The sequence below is a fragment of the Ctenocephalides felis genome, unplaced genomic scaffold (assembly GCF_003426905.1).
Source record: "Ctenocephalides felis isolate EL2017-DRISC unplaced genomic scaffold, ASM342690v1 CF-g0.4_SCAFFOLD_03573, whole genome shotgun sequence".
Lineage (NCBI taxonomy): Eukaryota > Metazoa > Arthropoda > Insecta > Siphonaptera > Pulicidae > Ctenocephalides > Ctenocephalides felis.
The window spans coordinates 11192663-11214672 of record NW_020539727.1 but is presented as its reverse complement, the minus strand read 5'-3'; the positions used below and the strand labels follow the sequence as shown (position 1 = coordinate 11214672).

Here is a 22010-nt window from a genome sequence, read left to right as displayed (position 1 = left end):
AAAATTTGACGGTTTTTCATAAATTCGAAAATTTCACATAACTAAAAATACACGTGATATTTTGTGAGGGGGGAGGGTAATTCTAAATATTACGACGAATCACCAAAGGGGAGGGGGGTTTAAAAATCCCTAAAAATCGATCGCGTGATTAATGGTCGCCTCCAAACTAGATCAAATATTTGTCACAATAGATTTCAAGATATACCTTTATACTTTTACTTCAAATTACAATGAAAAATAGCACACAAGTTATTTTATTCTTTGCCATCATGAGGACGTACCAACTTTCTTGATGATCGTTGCTACAAAGTCCTGATGTCTTGGTGGATTCTTTCGCCCTGGTTTTCTTCTCGATTTTATTAATATAATATGCGAACCGTGGTTTTTTTGAGTTGCCTAATTCGGGGATTATAGAAAATATCAGTTTTTGACTTTTTCGGTCTTCTATTTTAACGTTGGTCCCTTAATCGTTTACACAAAGGTAGGCAAAAGATATTCTGGATTGATCATTATTATTATCATGGGGTTTTCCTGATTTTTTTCCATTGACATTTATCATGCAGAAGAAATAGCCGTCGTGCTGATGTGAGGTTCTTCCTAAATGACGGGTGTTTTAAAATTATAGCATTTTTACTTTTTGGACATTTAAGTAAATACACTAAGCAATTTAGGCACATGGTATGAAGTATCCATGTATTATTTTGATTGCGCAATTGCAATTTGAAGTGATTGAAGTACGCTGTCTTTGCGCAGTTTGATATAGGTTTTCGGTATTTCTCGAAACATATTCATCACAGATGTAAAAAAAACTATCTGCATTATTCACACAATATCTTAGAGGTCGAGCCAGACAAAAACAGCAGATAAAACTTTTGTTAAATTGCAATAATCATAGCCGAATTGACTAATGAAAAAAGGGAAAAAAACAGAAGTGACATTTTTGTCATACAGTGTTCATGAAGTTCATCTTATTTAAGTTTTAGTTTTCAAACATCTTGAAATATTAATATTACATTTCAATTAAAAAGTCAATTGTCATTGATTTATGCGCACGACGATTATACTCGTCATTACATAAAATTCTGCTACTTCTTCATGACGAGTATGCTCGTCAATCACATTTAACTGGTTAAATAGCAAACCATAGGTTTGTAAAAGAACCCATATGAATCGTAATATAGTAACATAATTAATAATGAATGAGATTGAAGGTAACATTTATTTTTGCAATTATAATGTCTTTGACTACTATACAAATGTATTGACGAATTAAAAAAAAATATATCTTAATTATTTTTATTACGACTTTTAACAGCAAAACAGTTTGTAGCAATTCTAAATCAATGTTATTTTTTCTTGTAGATATTCATATAATTCATTTAATTTCAAATATTGGATTGTTTTGTCTTTGAAGTGACGAATTTTTACTAAAAAATTAATACTATTTATACTATTTTAACCATTTATTTTATATTACCATAATTAATAATGAATGAAACTAAAAGGGTAGCATATTCATAATGATTACAAATCTTTAATATTTCTTCCATAAGAGTTTATTATGATCTAAAAGTCTTATTTATTTTTGTTTAAAATTTAAATTCCATATTTTTCCGTTTGTCCAATTCTCCATTAAAAGAGAGTATTTATTGTAGGAAATAATAGAAATCATTGTAGCGTATCCAGTTAATTTTGAATAATTTATTTATATACAACTTGTTGAGACTTTCACTTTTTTCTAATCTGTAATCTATTTTATTGCTGATATGGTTTTGAAAATTATATGAAAACTTTAATTGATCATTTAACTATTTCTTTTTAGGAAAGGGATCGTTTGGACAAGTGGTTAAAGCTTATGACCATGAAGAATCATGCCATGTAGCGATAAAAATAATCAAAAACAAGAAACCTTTCCTGAATCAAGCTCAGATAGAAGTTAAACTTTTAGAAATGATGAATAGAGCAGATGCTGATAACAAGTATTATATAGGTATGATTGAAAACACTCAACAAATTTAATAAAATACATATAGAATTTTATAACGATTTTTTGTCTGTTTTAGTTAAACTAAAACGCCATTTCATGTGGCGTAACCATCTGTGCCTGGTGTTTGAGCTACTATCATACAATTTGTATGATCTACTCAGGAACACGAATTTCCGTGGAGTGTCGTTAAACTTGACCAGGAAATTTGCCCAGCAACTCTGTACGGCACTGCTTTTTCTTAGCACACCTGGTAAGAACTGATTTGTAATGAGAATCGAGATTTTTTGGTCTAGACAACATTTATTGGTTTTTAATATTTAAATAATTGTAAAATTTATTTCAGAGCTAAATATTATTCACTGTGATCTTAAACCTGAAAATATATTATTGTGCAATGCGAAACGATCTGCAATCAAAATCGTTGATTTTGGAAGCTCATGTCAACTTGGACAAAGGGTGAGATCTTTTTATCTTAAATTTCTTAATAAGATTAAACTATAATCTAAATCTTCAATTGAATTGTTTGCAGATATACCAATATATCCAGTCTCGGTTTTACCGTTCACCAGAAGTCTTATTAGGAATTCCTTATGACCTAGCGATAGATATGTGGTCTTTGGGATGTATATTAGTAGAAATGCATACAGGTATGTTGGAAATTATTATAATACCATGAATTAACAGCATAGAATTTTCAAGATCAGTATTCCCAAATAATTTTGAAAATTCAGTAAATCATTCTTCTGATATCTAAGACTCAATTACAATAATTTTTTCCCAGGCGAGCCCTTGTTTTCCGGCGCCAACGAAGTCGACCAGGTGAACAGGATAGTGGAAGTCCTTGGAATTCCTCCTCGACATGTGCTAGATAGGGCTCTTAAGGCACGCAAATATTTCGACAGAGCACCAGGACCCGATGGCGGATATGTACTCAAAAGGCCCCCTTCGACTGGTTCTGGAAAAGATGCTAAAAAGTATAGGCCGCCTGGCACAAGAAGATTACATGACATTTTAGGTGTTGATACAGGAGGCCCTGCAGGTTGGTTGAGAAAATTGATTTTTTGGTTCAGTTTAACGTAGTAGAGAAAATATATGTATATTAGATATGACCCGACAGATGTTGTGCTATACCCATATCTACAATCAAAAGTCTGATACTTTTTAATATCCTTTTTGATGTCCTGCCTTTGTGTTCTTTATGGTCTTGCCTTAAGCAGTATAAGAAATTCAGAAAAAAATAATACAGTATCAGCAATAAAAGAACAATATCACACTTGATTTTTCAACACAACATAATTGCTTGATTAATTTAGTCTATAATTTTCATAATCTCGTGCCATTTATTAGTTGCTTTTTGACAATTATAATTCCTAAAGTTCATTTTCTTTACTAATACTTTAATAAACATTATTGTTCATGTTCAAATCTTACATGAATTAATTTGTAAAATCTAGATCATATGTGCACTCTTCGATCTAAGATCAACTTAGATAATCAGAAATGAATTTTTGATACATGAAACAAAGTTCAAAATCATTTTTTCAATAAGTAGAAATATTTTTTTGTATTTAAATAATTTAGTAAAGTAAACCAAAGTGCAACATCCATAAGTCTAAAATTTGTATATGCAGTTTTGAACTCATAGCGTTATTTATTAAACTGAATTATATAATTTCATCTACCAAAGATGTACTGTTCACTGTATCTTGTATTATTTTAATTTTTGGCACATCTAAGCTGCTTTTCGGCAATAATAATGCAGACATTACATTTTTCTTGTATATTCTAATTATATTCTAATATTATCTAGGCTCATAATATCAGCTAAATTCAAATTTCAAATGAATTGACATTTCTAGCAGATGTCAAACAATGATAAGTGTTTTTTTGAATTTTTTTCCATTTATTTATACAATCTAACTATAGTTTTATTGTTCATTGAATATTGAAAATTTCCTTTGACAAACTCTAAAAAGAATTATCAAAACCTGAATAACCGTTTAGGATTTATAGGAAGAATTTTATATATAAGGTAGTCTGCGGGCATTTAGAATTGACATTTATTATATGTTGCTTGAGTATAGTTTACGTTTTCTAATTGTGCTGTAAAGTACATTATAATTCTTGACGGTTTCGATATTTTCACCTACTATTATTACAAAATTATAATTGAATATTTTCAAATCATTTTATATTTTCAGGTCGAAGACTAGGTGAACCAGGTCACTCAGTTTCTGATTATCTTAAATTCAAAGATCTGGTTGCACGAATGCTGGATTACGATCCAAGATCTAGACTGACACCTTACTATGCATTACAACACAATTTTTTCAAGAGAACGGCGGACGAGGCGACTAGCACTGTTGCTCCTCCAGTAGTAACTACTGCTGCATCGGTACAGGACGCAAATGGTTAGTTTGATAAAAAATAATATAATATTGAACTAACAACCCACCATTTGGGGTTAGATGAAATATGATGATTTTGCTACCACTTGTAATAAAATAGTAAATGAAATAGGATATTATATATTTATATATGGGGTAAGGATGAACAAATCGTACTACTGCTTAAGGTGGGAGCTTGCTTTAGAGGCTTTCAAAAGTCGCTTTTTTGAGAAATTTTTAGGGAAGAAAATAACTAATTAATTAACTTTAATTCAAACATTCAAGTCTTCATATTTCTATACATTCAAACTTATCAGTTCTGATATTGATATTTATATACAGTGTATGCAAAATCACCATACTTATTTGTTAATCATTATATTATTCATCACATTTTCATTTCATTTCATCTCCGATTTAGTTATTGATCAATTGAGATGATACATCGAGCAAAATATTCTCTCTTATAGATGTCGTCCGATGACTATCAATGATGGATACCGATTTGTGAATAAACTAGAGAATTTGAAATATTAAAAAGTTAAAGCAAAATTCATGTTATAGAAAAACCATGCCAATAACCCACCTTTAGAACTTAGAACCGCCAACTAATCACTACTAACAAAAATTAAAAATATCAAATAAATTTATTGATACATAGGTAATATACAACTCAGATTTTTAATAACACGTTGATATGCAATAATCTCTGTATTGAAATATATTATTACTTAAAGTCGATCATGCCTGCTCTCTTATACGAAAATGTGTGTATGCTTTTTCTCTGAAACTATTTTTAGATGTTGAATTTTCCGTATATGTAAAATCAGTTTATTCCTGTCCCTGAAAGCATGTGTCATAAAATCATCCAACATTTTTCATAACTCATTTATTTTTTAGAATAGATGGCAATTGATGTTGCATTTATGTGTTTAAATAATAAAATATTTGTAACTGGATCATATGGTGAACAAGTTACGTTGTGGAACTTGTCTAAATTATATTATGTATATATTAGGGTGGTCCGTAATATGGACATTTTCGAATTTTATTGCTCTCAGGGGATTAAATGCTTCCAAATTGATAAAAAAAATTCTCTAAAAGTTTTAGCTCCTAATATTAACTTTTAGATAGAGCGTAATTCAATCAAAGCTTCATATGGAAACAGCATGGAATTTTTTTTGAAAATTTTAAAAATGTTTTTTAGGTATAACTTAGCGACAAATGAATTAAAGGTGACAATTCGTGTCATCTTTTATTGAAAATTAGACGCTCTGCAAAACAGGTTTTTTATAATTTGTTTTGTAGAGCGTCGAATTTTGAATAAAACTCATTCATTTCTTTGCTAAGTTATATCTAAAACTTTGATTGAATTGCGCACTATCTCAAAGACAATATTAAGAGCTAAAACTTATAGAGAATTTTGTTTCATCAATTGGAAGCATTTGAGCCTCTGGGGGCAAGGAAATTTCAAAATATCCATATTAAGGACCACCCTAATATAAAGTTTATCTATGAATGTGGGTTGATGTGTGTTTTGTATAATTCTTCTGCATGAGGAATGAACACTGTACACACTAACAATTCATGTTAAATTCATTTGAAATATAAACATTTTACTTAAGTATTATAACAAAAGTAGCAAACTACTAAAAATACAATTGAATTTGAATGTCCTATATAAATATTCTATATTTATATTTATATATTTTTATATCAAATGTACACAACACACAAGTTATAAAAATACAAATTGCCTGCATTCTTTACAGTATACTTATGTTATTTATTATTATAATTATGATAATGATTCTGTAAAATATTTGTGCAGAGCAATTATCAGTCATTAATATATTTTAAATAAATCACAAAAATATTTATCTCCCATTATGATTCCAGCTTTAGCAAGTATGCTTCGTGTTGGCCGTGGCAGCTCGAGTGACATCAGTGCTCTGGCCTCTCATCACCAGCAACAGACATCTGCAAATTCTATCACCAATGTTAGTAACAGCAGTATCTTGCAACACCAACAAGCAGTATCGAGTTTAGTGGATGGTAATGTGGTAAACAATCACTATTTGATAGCAATGGATTGTGATCCCTCACCAGCACGTTACAGGCAAACGGCTCGTTATAATAACAAATCAATGTCCTATGCTCCAGCTTCGTTACCAGTTGAATTAACCGGGCAAACTGATCAGACAAATTCCTATATAGCTCATCATCATCACCATCACAATCAGTACGGCGGGACTCAAAATTCTTTGGTGCACATGGGTGGTTTTGCAAGTACAACTGCGGGGTATGAGTATCCGAACGTTTTGCAGGATGCTAAAAGATCAAACACTTTAAATAGTTCATCCACATCAGGATCCGGTGGTCAAAACGAACAGGACGATAGTCCTATGGTCGGAGTCTGTGTTCAGCAGAGCCCTGTTGTTATACATTAGTTTCGGTATTGTTTTAATTTGATTAGCTGTATGGTGACTTATGATAGTCAGAAGCTGATTAGATGGGAAATAATACAGACTAAAGAAAAATTATTAGTGCGACCTATTATCTTGTCAATTTTAACCAATCTGAAGCGTTTCAGGTAAGAAGTTGAATAAAATTGAACAGGTGTAGTGTAGAACTTTGAAAAGTTTTTGCTTTAAGCAACATCCACCTGGTGTATAATAGTTGAACCGACCTACAACTTTACACAAAATTCTGCAATGGTGTCTCTCACTCTTCTGGTGGAACGCAATGGTTGATTCATGAAAAATTACTTCAAGATATTGTGCATTATAAGTATTATGAGAAAAAGAAAGGCTTAAACAAAATTTTATCATTGAATGTAAATATCTGGTAGCCGAAGAGCATCAAGTGCACTTGACTGAACATACTTCAGGGAAGTCAGTTTGATAAATGAACTGGAAGATAGTTGATGTTGAATAGGATTCAATATGGTGGTTTGAAAATCATTATAATTATACATCTTAGAAGTACTTGCAAAAGTTTGAATTAACACATTGGACATATTTTTTTAAATTTATAAAAGATTATGTTACGTTGAATGGATACGACGTTTGTCTAACTTGGCCTGCAATTTTCCGAGTAATCTGTCTAAAAAATGTGTTTACCAATTACTTGTGTCCTAAATAATAGAAAGTATTTAAGAGTCCTGAGTTCGATGTGGACATGTGTTCTAAAACTATAATATGAATATGTGAAGATTAACAAGAACAACATCTGGTGTTGTTAAATAAGAAAAACTCGAATAAATAATAGAACGTAAAGTGATTTAATCATTTATTCTTAATCATATATCAGTCATTAGCAAAGTGTTTCAAGCAACTCAATAATATATTTAGTAAACATTGTGTGTACTTTACATATACAAATATATATTTAATATACATATGTATATGTATTGTTTTGATGAATGTGTACACATTTGAACATTTTGAATTTTATGACCTAATGTGTATGATTATGAGGAAACATGCTTAAACATTTGTATATAATGTACAGATTCATTTATGCATTTGTGTCTTACCAGTATATATGAACATATATATTTAAAATCATTGCGGGTACCAATTGGAGGCTAATATTTTAGGAATCTTTCGATGTCGAACACCAGATCTGAAATATATATATATATATATATATATATATATATATATATATATGCATATATATACACACATAGATAAATAATTAAATATGATGTATTATTTCTGTATTTAACTGCTCATAGATTTTTTTTCTCTGTTTTTTGAATTAAAATCGTTCACAACATTTCATTGACCAACTGGATATTATATATAATTAAGGTGACCAATTTTTTTTAAGTCAAAACTGGAACAGTAATTTTAATTTATGGGGGGGGGGTTATATGCCAAAAAACTTAAATTTTTCGAAAAAAAATACTATTTAAGAATGCAATCAAAATCAATTTGTTTTAAATATTTTTTTTGTTATTCAGATTTACAGACTTTTAGTAAGAACTTTATTTTTATAAACTTATAAAATTATGTTCAATTTATTTTATCATTCTTCTTTTGATTTTTCAATTGATTTTTTAAAATTATTTATTATAATTAGTTAAAATTGTTTTCAATGAAAATTTTACATAGCAAATGATGTTTAAAACTGTTTATATCGTTCTTATGGATATTTTTTAGGATTTTTTTTTTAAGGGTTTTAAGCATTATGCATATTATACAATTATACATTATACAATTTTTCTCATAATTATATTCTTTTTGTTCAAATTTTGTAAAAATAATTAGTTATAAAATATCTAAAATAACTATTGAAGCTAGCAACCTGTACAAAAATTCAGGACAAACATTTCTATGTCTATGTAATGTAGAAACCAAGACTATCTTGTGCTATAGGGTACGCCCTGAGCAATCTAGGCCTATCCTGGACAAACAAACTTATGATCACATTTGTACATTAGAAAATTTTTGAAAGAAAGGGCATTAACTATAATTTTATTCGTTGCATATTTTTATTATAAATCTGGTTAAAATAATTTTGTAATTGTAAAATTCAGAACAAAAACATTTCTTTGTAATGTGGGAATCAGGACTTTCCTGGGCCTTAGGGTACGCCAAACAGGACAAACAGACTTATGGTCGCCTTTGTTGTACATTAGAAGATTTTAGAAAGAAAGGGCAGCAATTATAATTTTATTGCATATTTTTGTTATAAATCTGGTTAAAATAATTTTGTAATGTTTTACTATTGATGCGGTTTATGAAAGCTTTAAAAACAGAAATAATATTGTAATATATATATATATATATATATATATATAATTAGAAGCCAATTCGTCGACTTAAAAATGGTAATTAATTTTCACTAGGTTATTTATACATATCGACATCTAATATGTGTCATCACTCGGTGAATCTAAATTACAAAAAATGAATAAAATTAAAAGATATGAATAATTGATTTTTAAATTTTTACATATGTAAATATACAAACCAAAATCAAGAAAACACACACTTTGAAATGATATTGTTTTTTTTGATAGATATTATTATTTATTTGTTAAATAATAAATAACACAGAAACATAACTACTATTTTAAAATAATTTTTCATCAAAATATTCAGGATATTTATTTTGTCAGTTTTGATTTTAAAATAGTAGTTATGTTTCTAAGTTTATTTTTAATAAATTTATCTCTGAAAAAAAAAAATATCGTTTTACAGGATGATGTTGTAAAGAATTGGAAATTAATTAAACTCAACCTTGGAACAATCAAGATATGTGTACATGTATGTATATATATATATATATATATATATATATATATATATATATATATATATATGTGTACATGTATGTATATTATATATATATATATATATATATATATATATATATATATTACATTATTTTTTTGGCCAATAGAATTCTGATTCTTACAAATTTTGAGAATTTTTATTTTACAATTTGTTACTACTAGATTTAAAAAAAATCTAAATAAACAAGAAAATAATTAAATTTAAATCTAATATAATATTTAAATATTTTTATAATTGAAAACAGAATCTGGAAAGTTTTTTATTTAAAAAAAAATGTATTCATGTTACATTTATTGTATTCTAATATTTTATATAAACATTTACAGATTTTGCTTAAGATGACACAAACCTAGTGTCGAAACTAGTTCAATAGAGTCATTATTTTATTATATTATATTTTTTGATTGACGCTTTGGCCAAAAAAATAATGTCACATACATATCAACGTCGAAACAAACAGAATCATAAATATATATATATATATATATATATATATATATATATTAAAAAAAAAACTAAAATTGTTTCTTTAACTAATTTTAATATATATCTATAGGTTATGCATATATACATACATATATGACTTTGAGTTTTATATGCCTTCATGGTACCTGCATTTAAGAAAATATTTATATATATATATATATATATATATATAAAAGTTTATATATATATATATATATATATATATACTTGAAAGTTTATATATATATATATATATATATATATATATATATTATACATACATTTCTAAGACACAATGCAAATTTAATGAATAAAATAGTGATAACTAAATATAAGACTTTTGTGATCTAATGCAATATTACACAAAAAAACCTAAAAAAATAAAAGACTAAAACATAAATGCAATTGCAAAAAAAGTTAAATGATAGGTTATTATAGTTAAAAAAAAAACTGAAAAAATATGATAAATTATGAATACTTATGGATGTGCTAGGAATGCACGCGATTAAATTTCTTTTTTATTTGGTGGTCCAAATTGATTATGAAAAACAATTAATTGACGGTCGATCTACCAATTTATTCTGAGAAAAAAAATTGTACATACAACTCACTAAAGAAAAGCGCAAATTCGCATATAGAATAGTAGTGGGATAATTTTATTCGAGAATGCATATAAATTGAACATGTATATAAAATAAACATATATAATTTGTATGTCGTGATTTACCTCATCGTGCGCTGAGAAATGTGTTCGAATTTTTAACTTGTATTTTTTATTTTATAAAATGTACGTGATGCAAGGTCTTTGTTTTATTAAATATGTATGTGTGCAGTTTTATACGACATTCAAAAACTTTGATTTTAGATTAATATTTGTAAATTAATTAGTTTATGCTATTTCTTTTATCCTTGAAATTCTATGAACATTAAATTTAAAATATTTTATTTCATTGAGAAAAATGTACACATATATATTTTTTAAAACTAGTTGTTGGGCCAGAAAATCTCTGGTTGTATTGATCGGCTGATAACAATTAACAATATTCTGAAAGGGCATTTGTTTTCATGTGCAGTACAAAGTGTTATTTAAAACCAATTGATTTTCAGTAAATAACTTTTTGATATAACAGTAAACGACATTGAAAATTAATAAATTGGCTTTTTGCACTGCATGTAAAATAATTGATCCTCGAGTGCATCCAGTTCAGCAGTGAATGCCACCTTTGTTCTAACTTCTTAAGAATTAATTGTAATTAATATAATACCTATTTATTAAAAATTGAAGGTATGTGTTTTATTTTTAATTGATTTAGAATGTTAAATAAATTGTATATTAACAGATGTTAGGGCACCTCATAGAGTTGAGAATTTTAAAGTGAACTTGAGTTGTTACAAAATTGTATAAATTGAATCTATACTTATTTTAATAGAATATTTTAAACTTCTCCAAGAAGTTTGTGTTTTTGTCAGAAAATCCGACTTGCTAATTTTGTATGAGGCTAAGGGACCGATTCCTCTGCATAACAGACCAATGTTATGGCAAGGATACAAACTCGTTCTAAATATTGACTAAAGCAATGTAGTTGCTCTGCAGTCAGGCGGTTTTCTCAGGTTGTCAGATTGAAAACCTAACCTAGGATCAACCGATTTGAATGGTTCAAAAAACATTCCATTCCTATTGATAGGGAGATGTGCTGATTAGTTTTTGGCAAGGGCAGGTCAAGCCGTTTCGGAGATACGGAGAAAAGGGTGCAGAAAATAGATATCGAGTTTTTGAGAGAACGGAGTATCCGATTTGAATGATTCAAAAAACTTTCAGCTTGTTTTGACAAAATAATTGCTTTTGGAAAAAAATAGTTTCAATTTTTTTTTGTATATCGAAAATATTCCATATTTTAATTTTAATTCTCGTTAAAGTTCTAAAACTCACTTACATACTTGAAATAAATAATTTCAACTTTGCAATTCAGTTTATATAACTCTTATAAATATTAGACAATGTTACAGTATTTATAATAATCTACTTAAAAACATTTAATATTCTTCGAATATTTTATTACGGAACGGGCAGTTCTAGCAATTTGCTTAAGGCACGATGCCATACACCACTAGTTAATAGCTTATTTAATACTGTGCAATAGTGTAGTGTATTTTTGTGTAATTAATTAATTTTCTTTTTTAATTAATAATTAATATAAATTTCGTTAAAATCATTCTCACATTTAAAATGATTCTAATCTTTATCAAAGAGGCATAGATAATAAGCATAGAGAGACGTCAATAGATTATTGACAGGTTCGTAAGTACCAAACATGCCGCTAGAGTTTTTTTAGCGCCACGTGTCTACTTTGCAGTCGGACATCTTCGCATATATCTATGCTTCAGCAGTATGAGCCGCCAACTGACTATTTCATTTTCTTTTTGGACTCAATCGAAGACATAGGAGCTCGCAAATAATGGAGTATTTTGCTAGGAGAAGGTATGTATATAGCATAGAATTCCTTGGTGTCTTGTACTTGTGCAAATTATATTTCGTGTTCGGTTTTACGATATCATTGAGTGTTAAATGTGAAACGTTAGAAATGACATTCGGTTACGCAAGGTTTAATGCATTCCTCATTTTTTTTTCGTCGGCACGGTTTATGTTTCGAGTGAGAATCATTTCCAAATTTTGTTGGAACTGCAGAATTGGTATTTTTCTTGGAACTTTGTATTAACTTACATCAATTTTTAGATCAAATGAATTGACAAGGGGTTCGTGGAGACTCCATTCGACCACAATTACTGCGCTGCTCAAAGTTTTAAAGCATTTTTTTGCAGTTTTATTAACCATGTGCTAGATTTGTCAAGTTGTTTAGGTCATTCCCTCGCTTCACTTGTGCCTCGGCTGTATTTTGTCTGATACTTGTAAATATCATATGGAACTTCATTGGGTCAGAATCACTACCTTATACAATAATTTCAATACGAATATTTTGTCATAGAACAGCTTTTTGTTTTCCAACCATGTGCCCGATTGTCAAGTTGCTCAGGTCATTCCATCTAACTTGTGCCTCGACTGCAATTTGTCTTATACTTATGAATATCATATAGAACTATTTAGTCTACTAAGCGAACAGTTCACTGTTATAAAACTGGACAACTTTGAGAAACAGAAATAATTTTAAAAACAAGATTTTGTAATGTTTTTACTTATATCTATAATCATCTTACTTACTTTTAATAAAGTTCATTTTATTGCTTATTGGTAAATTGTTTATGAATATTTGAACAGTAGGGTTTGTTAAGGTTAAGTCAGAAGTTGTAATTTCAAACTTTGAAGTTTGAGTTGTGCAAAATTTCTTGATTGTACGGAGCGTTTTATGGATTTCTTTTAATTAAATACAAAGATATAATGATTAAATACAACTTTCCAAAAGTTTTATTTAATTGAAAAAGAAGTGAGCATAGCCAAGCTGCTGTATTTCATAATCATTTCCATTCTTAGTACTCCCAAACATAATATAATTTGTAAGTACGTTCATAATCTTTTCTTATTTTAGTAATTATGTTCGGCTTGGTAACTAATAACTAAAGAATTTGATTAGACTGAATTTATATAGGTTTTTATTGGCAGGTACCGATAAGGCTAGGCTAGGTGGCCTTAAACATACCAAAAACACTTTAAAAAAACCTTATATACTTTAAGAAAAATAATTGAAATTTCTGTGAATGTTAACCAAGGACCAACTTAATATAGATTCAATATTGGCCAAAGATTTTTATTTAAATGCACTTAATATTATAGCATAAGTTTTGACGGTTCGACTTGAGCAACTTTACCATGTACTGACGTTTTCAGCAAATTTTTATGATTTTTTAATACGATTTTATCAAAATATGGAGTATATGATGGACTGTGTTAAAGAATTTCGAAGCAAATAAGTTTTTTCATAAAACTGCTTTGTACTTGATGAACTAATTTATTCTTTTACTTAAAACATCGAATAGCTATTGCATTTCAAAATAATAAAATATATATATAATAAATAAAATATAATATAATATAATATAATAAAATAATATAATATATAATGCATTTCAAATAAATAAAAAATATACATAGCAGATCAGGAAAAGACTATTTCTTACAGATTTAAAACTGTGCTGGAAAGCTTTAATGATGTATTGACTATGTCTTTAATAATGTATTGTTAATGTGAATCATTAAACTAATTTTTGCATTTACAGGATCAGAACTACGAGTTTTCTTTACTCGTCTCAGCAAGTGCACACAACAGTAGATGTAAAATCTTGCAATTGAAATCAGTCGGAGCCCATGACGAATTTCGTGTTCATTGGTTGAAATTGCACACAACAATAGTTCCTATTGGGTGTAAGTGGCCTTTTACCTTGAGGTATGTTGATTAATTTTAGCATGACATTTAGCCAAGCCGACAAAAAAATTTAGACAATTTACATTTTCATACAATTTATAATATGTCAGTGTTTAAAACATTTTTACACTTAATGTAAGGTTTACAATATTACTCATGGTTTACCCAGTTTATACTTACCAGTTATACACGCTGCATATATTTCTCCAACACAATTTGAAATATTTAAAAAACATAATTTACAATATTTGACACTGCTTATATTCCTACAACTCACAGTATTTATACGACACTGTTTGAAATATTTTCTCGACACTGTTTGAAATATTTTCTCGACACTTTGAAATATTTTCTCGACACTGTTTGAAATATTTCTCGACACTTTTTGAAATATTTTCTCGACACTGTTGAAATATTTTCTCGACACGGTTTGAAATTTTCTTGACACTGTTTGAAATATTTTCTCCACACTGTTTGAAATTTTTATACGGGACACTTCTGCACTTTGAAGTTTTTATACGGGACATTATGCACTTTGAAGTTTTTATACAGGACAGTTTGAATATATTATACAGGACATTTGTACACTTTGAAATATTTATACAGGACATTTGTACACTTTGAAATATTTATACAGGACATTTGTACACTTTGAAATATTTATACAGGACAGTTTGAAATATTTATACAGGACAGTTTGAAATATTTATACAGGACAGTTTAAAATATTTATACAGAACATTCGTACACTTTGAAATATTTATACAGGACATTTGTACACTTTGAAATATTTATACAGGACATTTGTACACTTTGAAATATTTATACAGGACAGTTTGAAATATTTATACAGGACATTTGTACACTTTGAAATATTTATACAGGACATTTGTACACTTTGAAATATTTATACAGGACAGTTTGAAATATTTATACAGAACATTTGTACACTTTGAAATATTTATACAGGACAGTTTGAAATATTTATACAGGACATTTGTACACTTTGAAATATTTATACAGGACACTTGCACACTTTGAAATATTTATACAGGACAGTTTGAAATATTTATACAGGACATTTGTACACTTTGAAATATTTATACAGGACAGTTTGAAATATTTATACAGAACATTCGTACACTTTCAAATATTTATACAGGACAGTTTGAAATATTTATACAGGACATTTGTACACTTTAAAATATTTATACAGGACATTTGTACACTTTGAAATATTTATACAGGACATTTGTACACTTTGAAATATTTATACAGCAATTTGTACACTTTGAAATTTTTATACAGGACATTTGTACACTTTGAAATATTTATACAGGACATTTGTACACTTTGAAATATTTATACAGGACATTTGTTCACTTTGAAATATTTATACAGGACATTTGTACACTTTGAAATATTTATACAGGACAGTTTGAAATATTTAAATAGGACATTTGTACACTCTGAAATATTTATACAGGACATTTTTACACTTTGAAATATTTATACAGGACAGTTTGAAATATTTATACAGGACAGTTTGAAATATTTATACACAGGACATTTGTACACTTTGAAATATTTATACAGGACATTTGTACACTTTAAAATATTTATACAGGACATTTGTACACTTTGAAATATTTATACAGGACATTTGTACACTTTGAAATATTTATACAGGACATTTGTACACTTTGAAATATTTATACAGGACATTTGTACACTTTGAAATATTTATACAGGACATTTGTACACTTTGAAATATTTATACAGAACAGTTTGAAATATTTATACAGGACAGTTTGAAATATTTAAACAGGACATTTGTACACTCTGAAATATTTATACAGGACATTTGTACACTTTGAAATATTTATACAGGACATTTGTACACTTTGAAATATTTATACAGGACAGTTTGAAATATTTATACAGGACATTTGTACACTTTGAAATATTTATACAGGACATTTGTACACTTTGAAATATTTATACAGGACAGTTTGAAATATTTATACAGAACATTTGTACACTTTGAAATATTTATACAGGACAGTTTGAAATATTTATACAGGACATTTGCACTTTGAAATATTTATACAGGACACTTGCACACTTTGAAATATTTATACAGGACAGTTTGAAATATTTATACAGGACATTTGTACACTTTGAAATATTTATACAGGACAGTTTGAAATATTTATACAGAACATTCGTACACTTTCAAATATTTATACAGGACAGTTTGAAATATTTATACAGGACATTTGTACACTTTAAAATATTTATACAGGACATTTGTACACTTTGAAATATTTATACAGGACATTTGTACACTTTGAAATATTTATACAAGCATTTGTACACTTTGAAATTTTTATACAGGACATTTGTACACTTTGAAATATTTATACAGGACATTTGTACACTTTGAAATATTTATACAGGACATTTGTTCACTTTGAAATATTTATACAGGACATTTGTACACTTTGAAATATTTATACAGGACAGTTTGAAATATTTATACAGGACAGTTTGAAATATTTAAACAGGACATTTGTACACTCTGAAATATTTATACAGGACATTTTTACACTTTGAAATATTTATACAGGACAGTTTGAAATATTATACACAGGACAGTTTGAAATATTTATACACAGGACATTGTACACTTTGAAATATTTATACAGAGACATTTGTACACTTTAAAATATTTATACAGGACATTTGTACACTTTGAAATATTTATACAGGACATTTGTACACTTTGAAATATTTAACAGGACATTTGTACACTTTGAAATATTTATACAGGACATTTGTACACTTTGAAATATTTATACAGAACGGTTTGAAATATTTATACAGGACAGTTTGAAATATTTAAACAGGACATTTGTACACTCTGAAATATTTATACAGGACATTTTTACACTTTGAAATATTTATACAGGACAGTTTGAAATATTTATACAGGACATTTGTACACTTTGAAATATTATACAGGACATTGTACACTTTGAAATATTTATACAGGACATTTGTACACTTTGAAATATTTATACAGGACATTTGTACACTTTGAAATATTTATACAGGACATTTGTACACTTTGAAATATTTATACAGGACACTTGCACACTTTGAAATATTTATACAGGACAGTTTGAAATATTTATACAGGACATTTGTACACTTTGAAATATTTATACAGGACATTTGTACACTTTGAAATATTTATATTTATCACTTTTTCAAATATTTATCAGGACATTTGATTAAATATTTGTGGATTTTTCCACTTTTATTTTGTTTACTTTTGAATATTTTTACACTTTGAACATTTTTACACTTTTGAAATATTTATACAGGACATTTGTACACTTTGAAATATTTATACAGGACATTTGTACACTTTGAAATATTTATACAGGACAGTTTGAAATATTTATACAGGACAGTTTGAAATATTTATACAGGACAGTTTGAAATATTTATACAGGACAGTTTGAAATATTTATACAGGACATTCGTACACTTTGAAATATTTATACAGGACAGTTTGAAATATTTATACAGGACATTTGTACACTTTAAAATATTTATACAGGACATTTGTACACTCTGAAATATTTATACAGGACATTTGTACACTTTGAAATATTTATACAGGACAGTTTGAAATATTTATACAGGACATTTGTACACTCTGAAATATTTATACAGGACATTTGTACACTTTGAAATATTTATACAGAACAGTTTGAAATATTTATACAGGACAGTTTGAAATATTTAAACAGGACATTTGTACACTCTGAAATATTTATACAGGACATTTTTACACTTTGAAATATTTATACAGGACAGTTTGAAATATTTATACAGGACAGTTTGAAATATTTATACAGGACAGTTTGAAATATTTATACAGGACATTTGTACACTTTGAAATATTTACACAGGACATTTGTACACTTTGAAATATTTATACAGGACACTTGCACACTTTGAAATATTTATACAGGACAGTTTGAAATATTTATACAGGACATTTGTACACTTTGAAATATTTATACAGGACACTTGCACACTTTGAAATATTTATACAGGACAGTTTGAAATGTTTATACAGGACATTTGTACACTTTGAAATATTTATACAGACCAGTTTGAAATATTTATACAGAACATTCGTACACTTTGAAATATTTATACAGGACATTTGTACACTTTGAAATATTTATACAGGACATTTGTACACTTTGAAATATTTATACAGGACATTTGTACACTTTGAAATATTTATACAAGCATTTGTACACTTTGAAATATTTATACAGGACATTTGTACACTTTGAAATATTTATACAGGACATTTGTACACTTTGAAATATTTATACAGAACATTCGTACACTTTGAAAAATTTATACAGGACGTTTGTACACTCTGAAATATTTATACAGGACATTTGTACACTTTGAAATATTTATACAGGACAGTTTGAAATATTTATACAGGACATTTGTACACTTTGAAATATTTATACAGGACAGTTTGAAATATTTATACAGAACATTCGTACACTTTGAAATATTTATACAGGACAGTTTGAAATATTTATACAGAACATTCGTACACTTTGAAATATTAATACAGGACATTTGTACACTTTGAAATATTTATACAGGACATTTGTACACTTTGAAATATTTATACAAGCATTTGTACACTTTGAAATATTTATACAGGACATTTGTACACTTTGAAATATTTATACAGGACATTTGTACACTTTGAAATATTTATAAAGGACATTTGTACACTTTGAAATATTTATACAGGACATTTGTACACTTTGAAATATTTATACAGGACATTTGTACACTTTGAAATATTTATACAGGACATTTGTTCACTTTGAAATATTTATACAGGACATTTGTTCACTTTGAAATATTTATACAGGACATTTGTACACTTTGAAATATTTATACAGGACAGTTTGATATATTTATACAGGACAGTTTGAAATATTTAAACAGGACATTTGTACACTCTGAAATATTTATACAGGACATTTTTACACTTTGAAATATTTATACAGGACAGTTTGAAATATTTATACAGGACAGTTTGAAATATTTATACAGGACATTTGTACACTTTGAAATATTTATACAGGACATTTCTACACTTTGAAATATTTATACAGGACATTTCTACACTTTGAAATATTTCTACAGGACATTTGTACACTTTGAAATATTTATACAGGACAGTTTGAAATATTTATACAGGACATTTGTACACTTTGAAATATTTATACAGGACAGTTTGAAATATTCATACAGGACAGTTTGAAATATTCATACAGGACAGTTTAAAATATTTATACAGAACATTCGTACACTTTGAAATATTTATACAGGACATTTGTACACTTTGAAATATTTATACAGGACATTTGTACACTTTGAAATATTTCTACAGGACATTTGTACACTTTAAAATATTTATACAGGACAGTTTGAAATATTTATACAGAACATTTGTACACTTTGAAATATTTATACAGGACAGTTTGAAATATTTATACAGGACATTTGTACACTTTGAAATATTTATACAGGACACTTGCACACTTTGAAATATTTATACAGGACAGTTTGAAATGTTTATACAGGACATTTGTACACTTTGAAATATTTATACAGAACAGTTTGAAATATTTATACAGAACATTCGTACACTTTGAAATATTTATACAGGACAGTTTGAAATATTTATACAGAACATTCGTACACTTTGAAATATTTATACAGGACAGTTTGAAATATTTATACAGAACATTCGTACACTTTGAAATATTTATACAGGACATTTGCACACTCTGAAATATTTATACAGGACATTTGTACACTTTGAAATATTTATACAGGACATTTGTACACTTTGAAATATTTATACAGGACAGTTTGAAATATTTATACAGAACATTCGTACACTTTGAAATATTTCTACAGGACAGTCTGAAATATTTATACAGGACATTTGTACACTTTAAAATATTTATACAGGACATTTGTACACTTTGAAATATTTATACAGGACATTTGTACACTTTGAAATATTTATACAAGCATTTGCACACTTTGAAATATTTATACAGGACATTTGTACACTTTGAAATATTTATACAGGACATTTGTACACTTTGAAATATTTATACAGGACATTTGTACACTTTGAAATATTTATACAGGACATGTGTACACTTTGAAATATTTATACAGGACATTCGTACACTTTGAAATATTTATACAGGACATTTGTTCACTTTGAAATATTTATACAGGACATTTGTACACTTTGAAATATTTATACAGGACAGTTTGAAATATTTATACAGGACAGTTTGAAATATTTATACAGGACAGTTTGAAATATTTATACAGGACAGTTTGAAATATTTAAACAGGACATTTGTACACTCTGAAATATTTATACAGGACATTTTTACACTTTGAAATATTTATACAGGACAATTTGAAATATTTATACAGGGCAGTTTGAAATATTTATACAGGACATTTGTACACTTTGAAATATTTATACAGGACATTGTACACTTTGAAATATTTATACAGGACCATTTGTACACTTTGAAATATTTATACAGGACAGTTTGAAATATTTATACAGGACAGTTTGAAATATTTATACAGGACATTTGTACACTTTGAAATATTTATACAGGACATTTGTACACTTTGAAATATTTATACAGGACAGTTTGAAATATTTTTACAGGACATTTGTACACTTTGAGATATTTATACAGGACAGTTTGAAATATTTATACAGGACAGTTTGAAATATTTATACAGGACAGTTTGAAATATTTATACAGGACAGTTTGAAATATTTATACAGGACAGTTTGAAATATTTATACAGGACAGTTTGAAATATTTATACAGGACAGTTTGAAATATTTATACAGGACAGTTTGAAATATTTATACAGGACAGTTTGAAATATTTATACAGGACAGTTTGAAATATTTATACAGGACAGTTTGAAATATTTATACAGGACAGTTTGAAATATTTATACAGGACAGTTTGAAATATTTATACAGGACAGTTTGAAATATTTATACAGGACAGTTTGAAATATTTATACAGGACAGTTTGAAATATTTATACAGGACAGTTTGAAATATTTATACAGGACAGTTTGAAATATTTATACAGGACATTTGTACACTCTGAAATATTTATACAGGACATTTGTACACTCTGAAATATTTATACAGGACAGTTTGAAATATTTATACAGGACATTTGTACACTTTGAAATATTTATACAGTGACATTTGTACACTTTGAAATATTTATACAGGACAGTTTGAAATATTTATACAGGACAGTTTGAAATATTTATACAGGTCATTTGTACACTT

General features: G+C 27.6%; 1 protein-coding gene across 1 annotated transcript in view; it reads left to right on the top strand.

Annotated features, from left to right (window-relative positions):
- Window positions 1-7580, top strand: part of LOC113389043 (dual specificity tyrosine-phosphorylation-regulated kinase 1B) — a gene marked incomplete in the record, with an annotated part of 62068 nt that extends 54488 nt beyond the window's left edge. The window contains 7 exon segments of the mRNA XM_026626092.1: window positions 1823-1990; window positions 2064-2237; window positions 2331-2443; window positions 2517-2634; window positions 2769-3026; window positions 4189-4398; window positions 6274-7580. Coding sequence (XP_026481877.1) covers window positions 1823-1990; window positions 2064-2237; window positions 2331-2443; window positions 2517-2634; window positions 2769-3026; window positions 4189-4398; window positions 6274-6824 — 1592 coding nt within the window.
- Between the last annotated feature and the right edge of the window lie 14430 nt (window positions 7581-22010).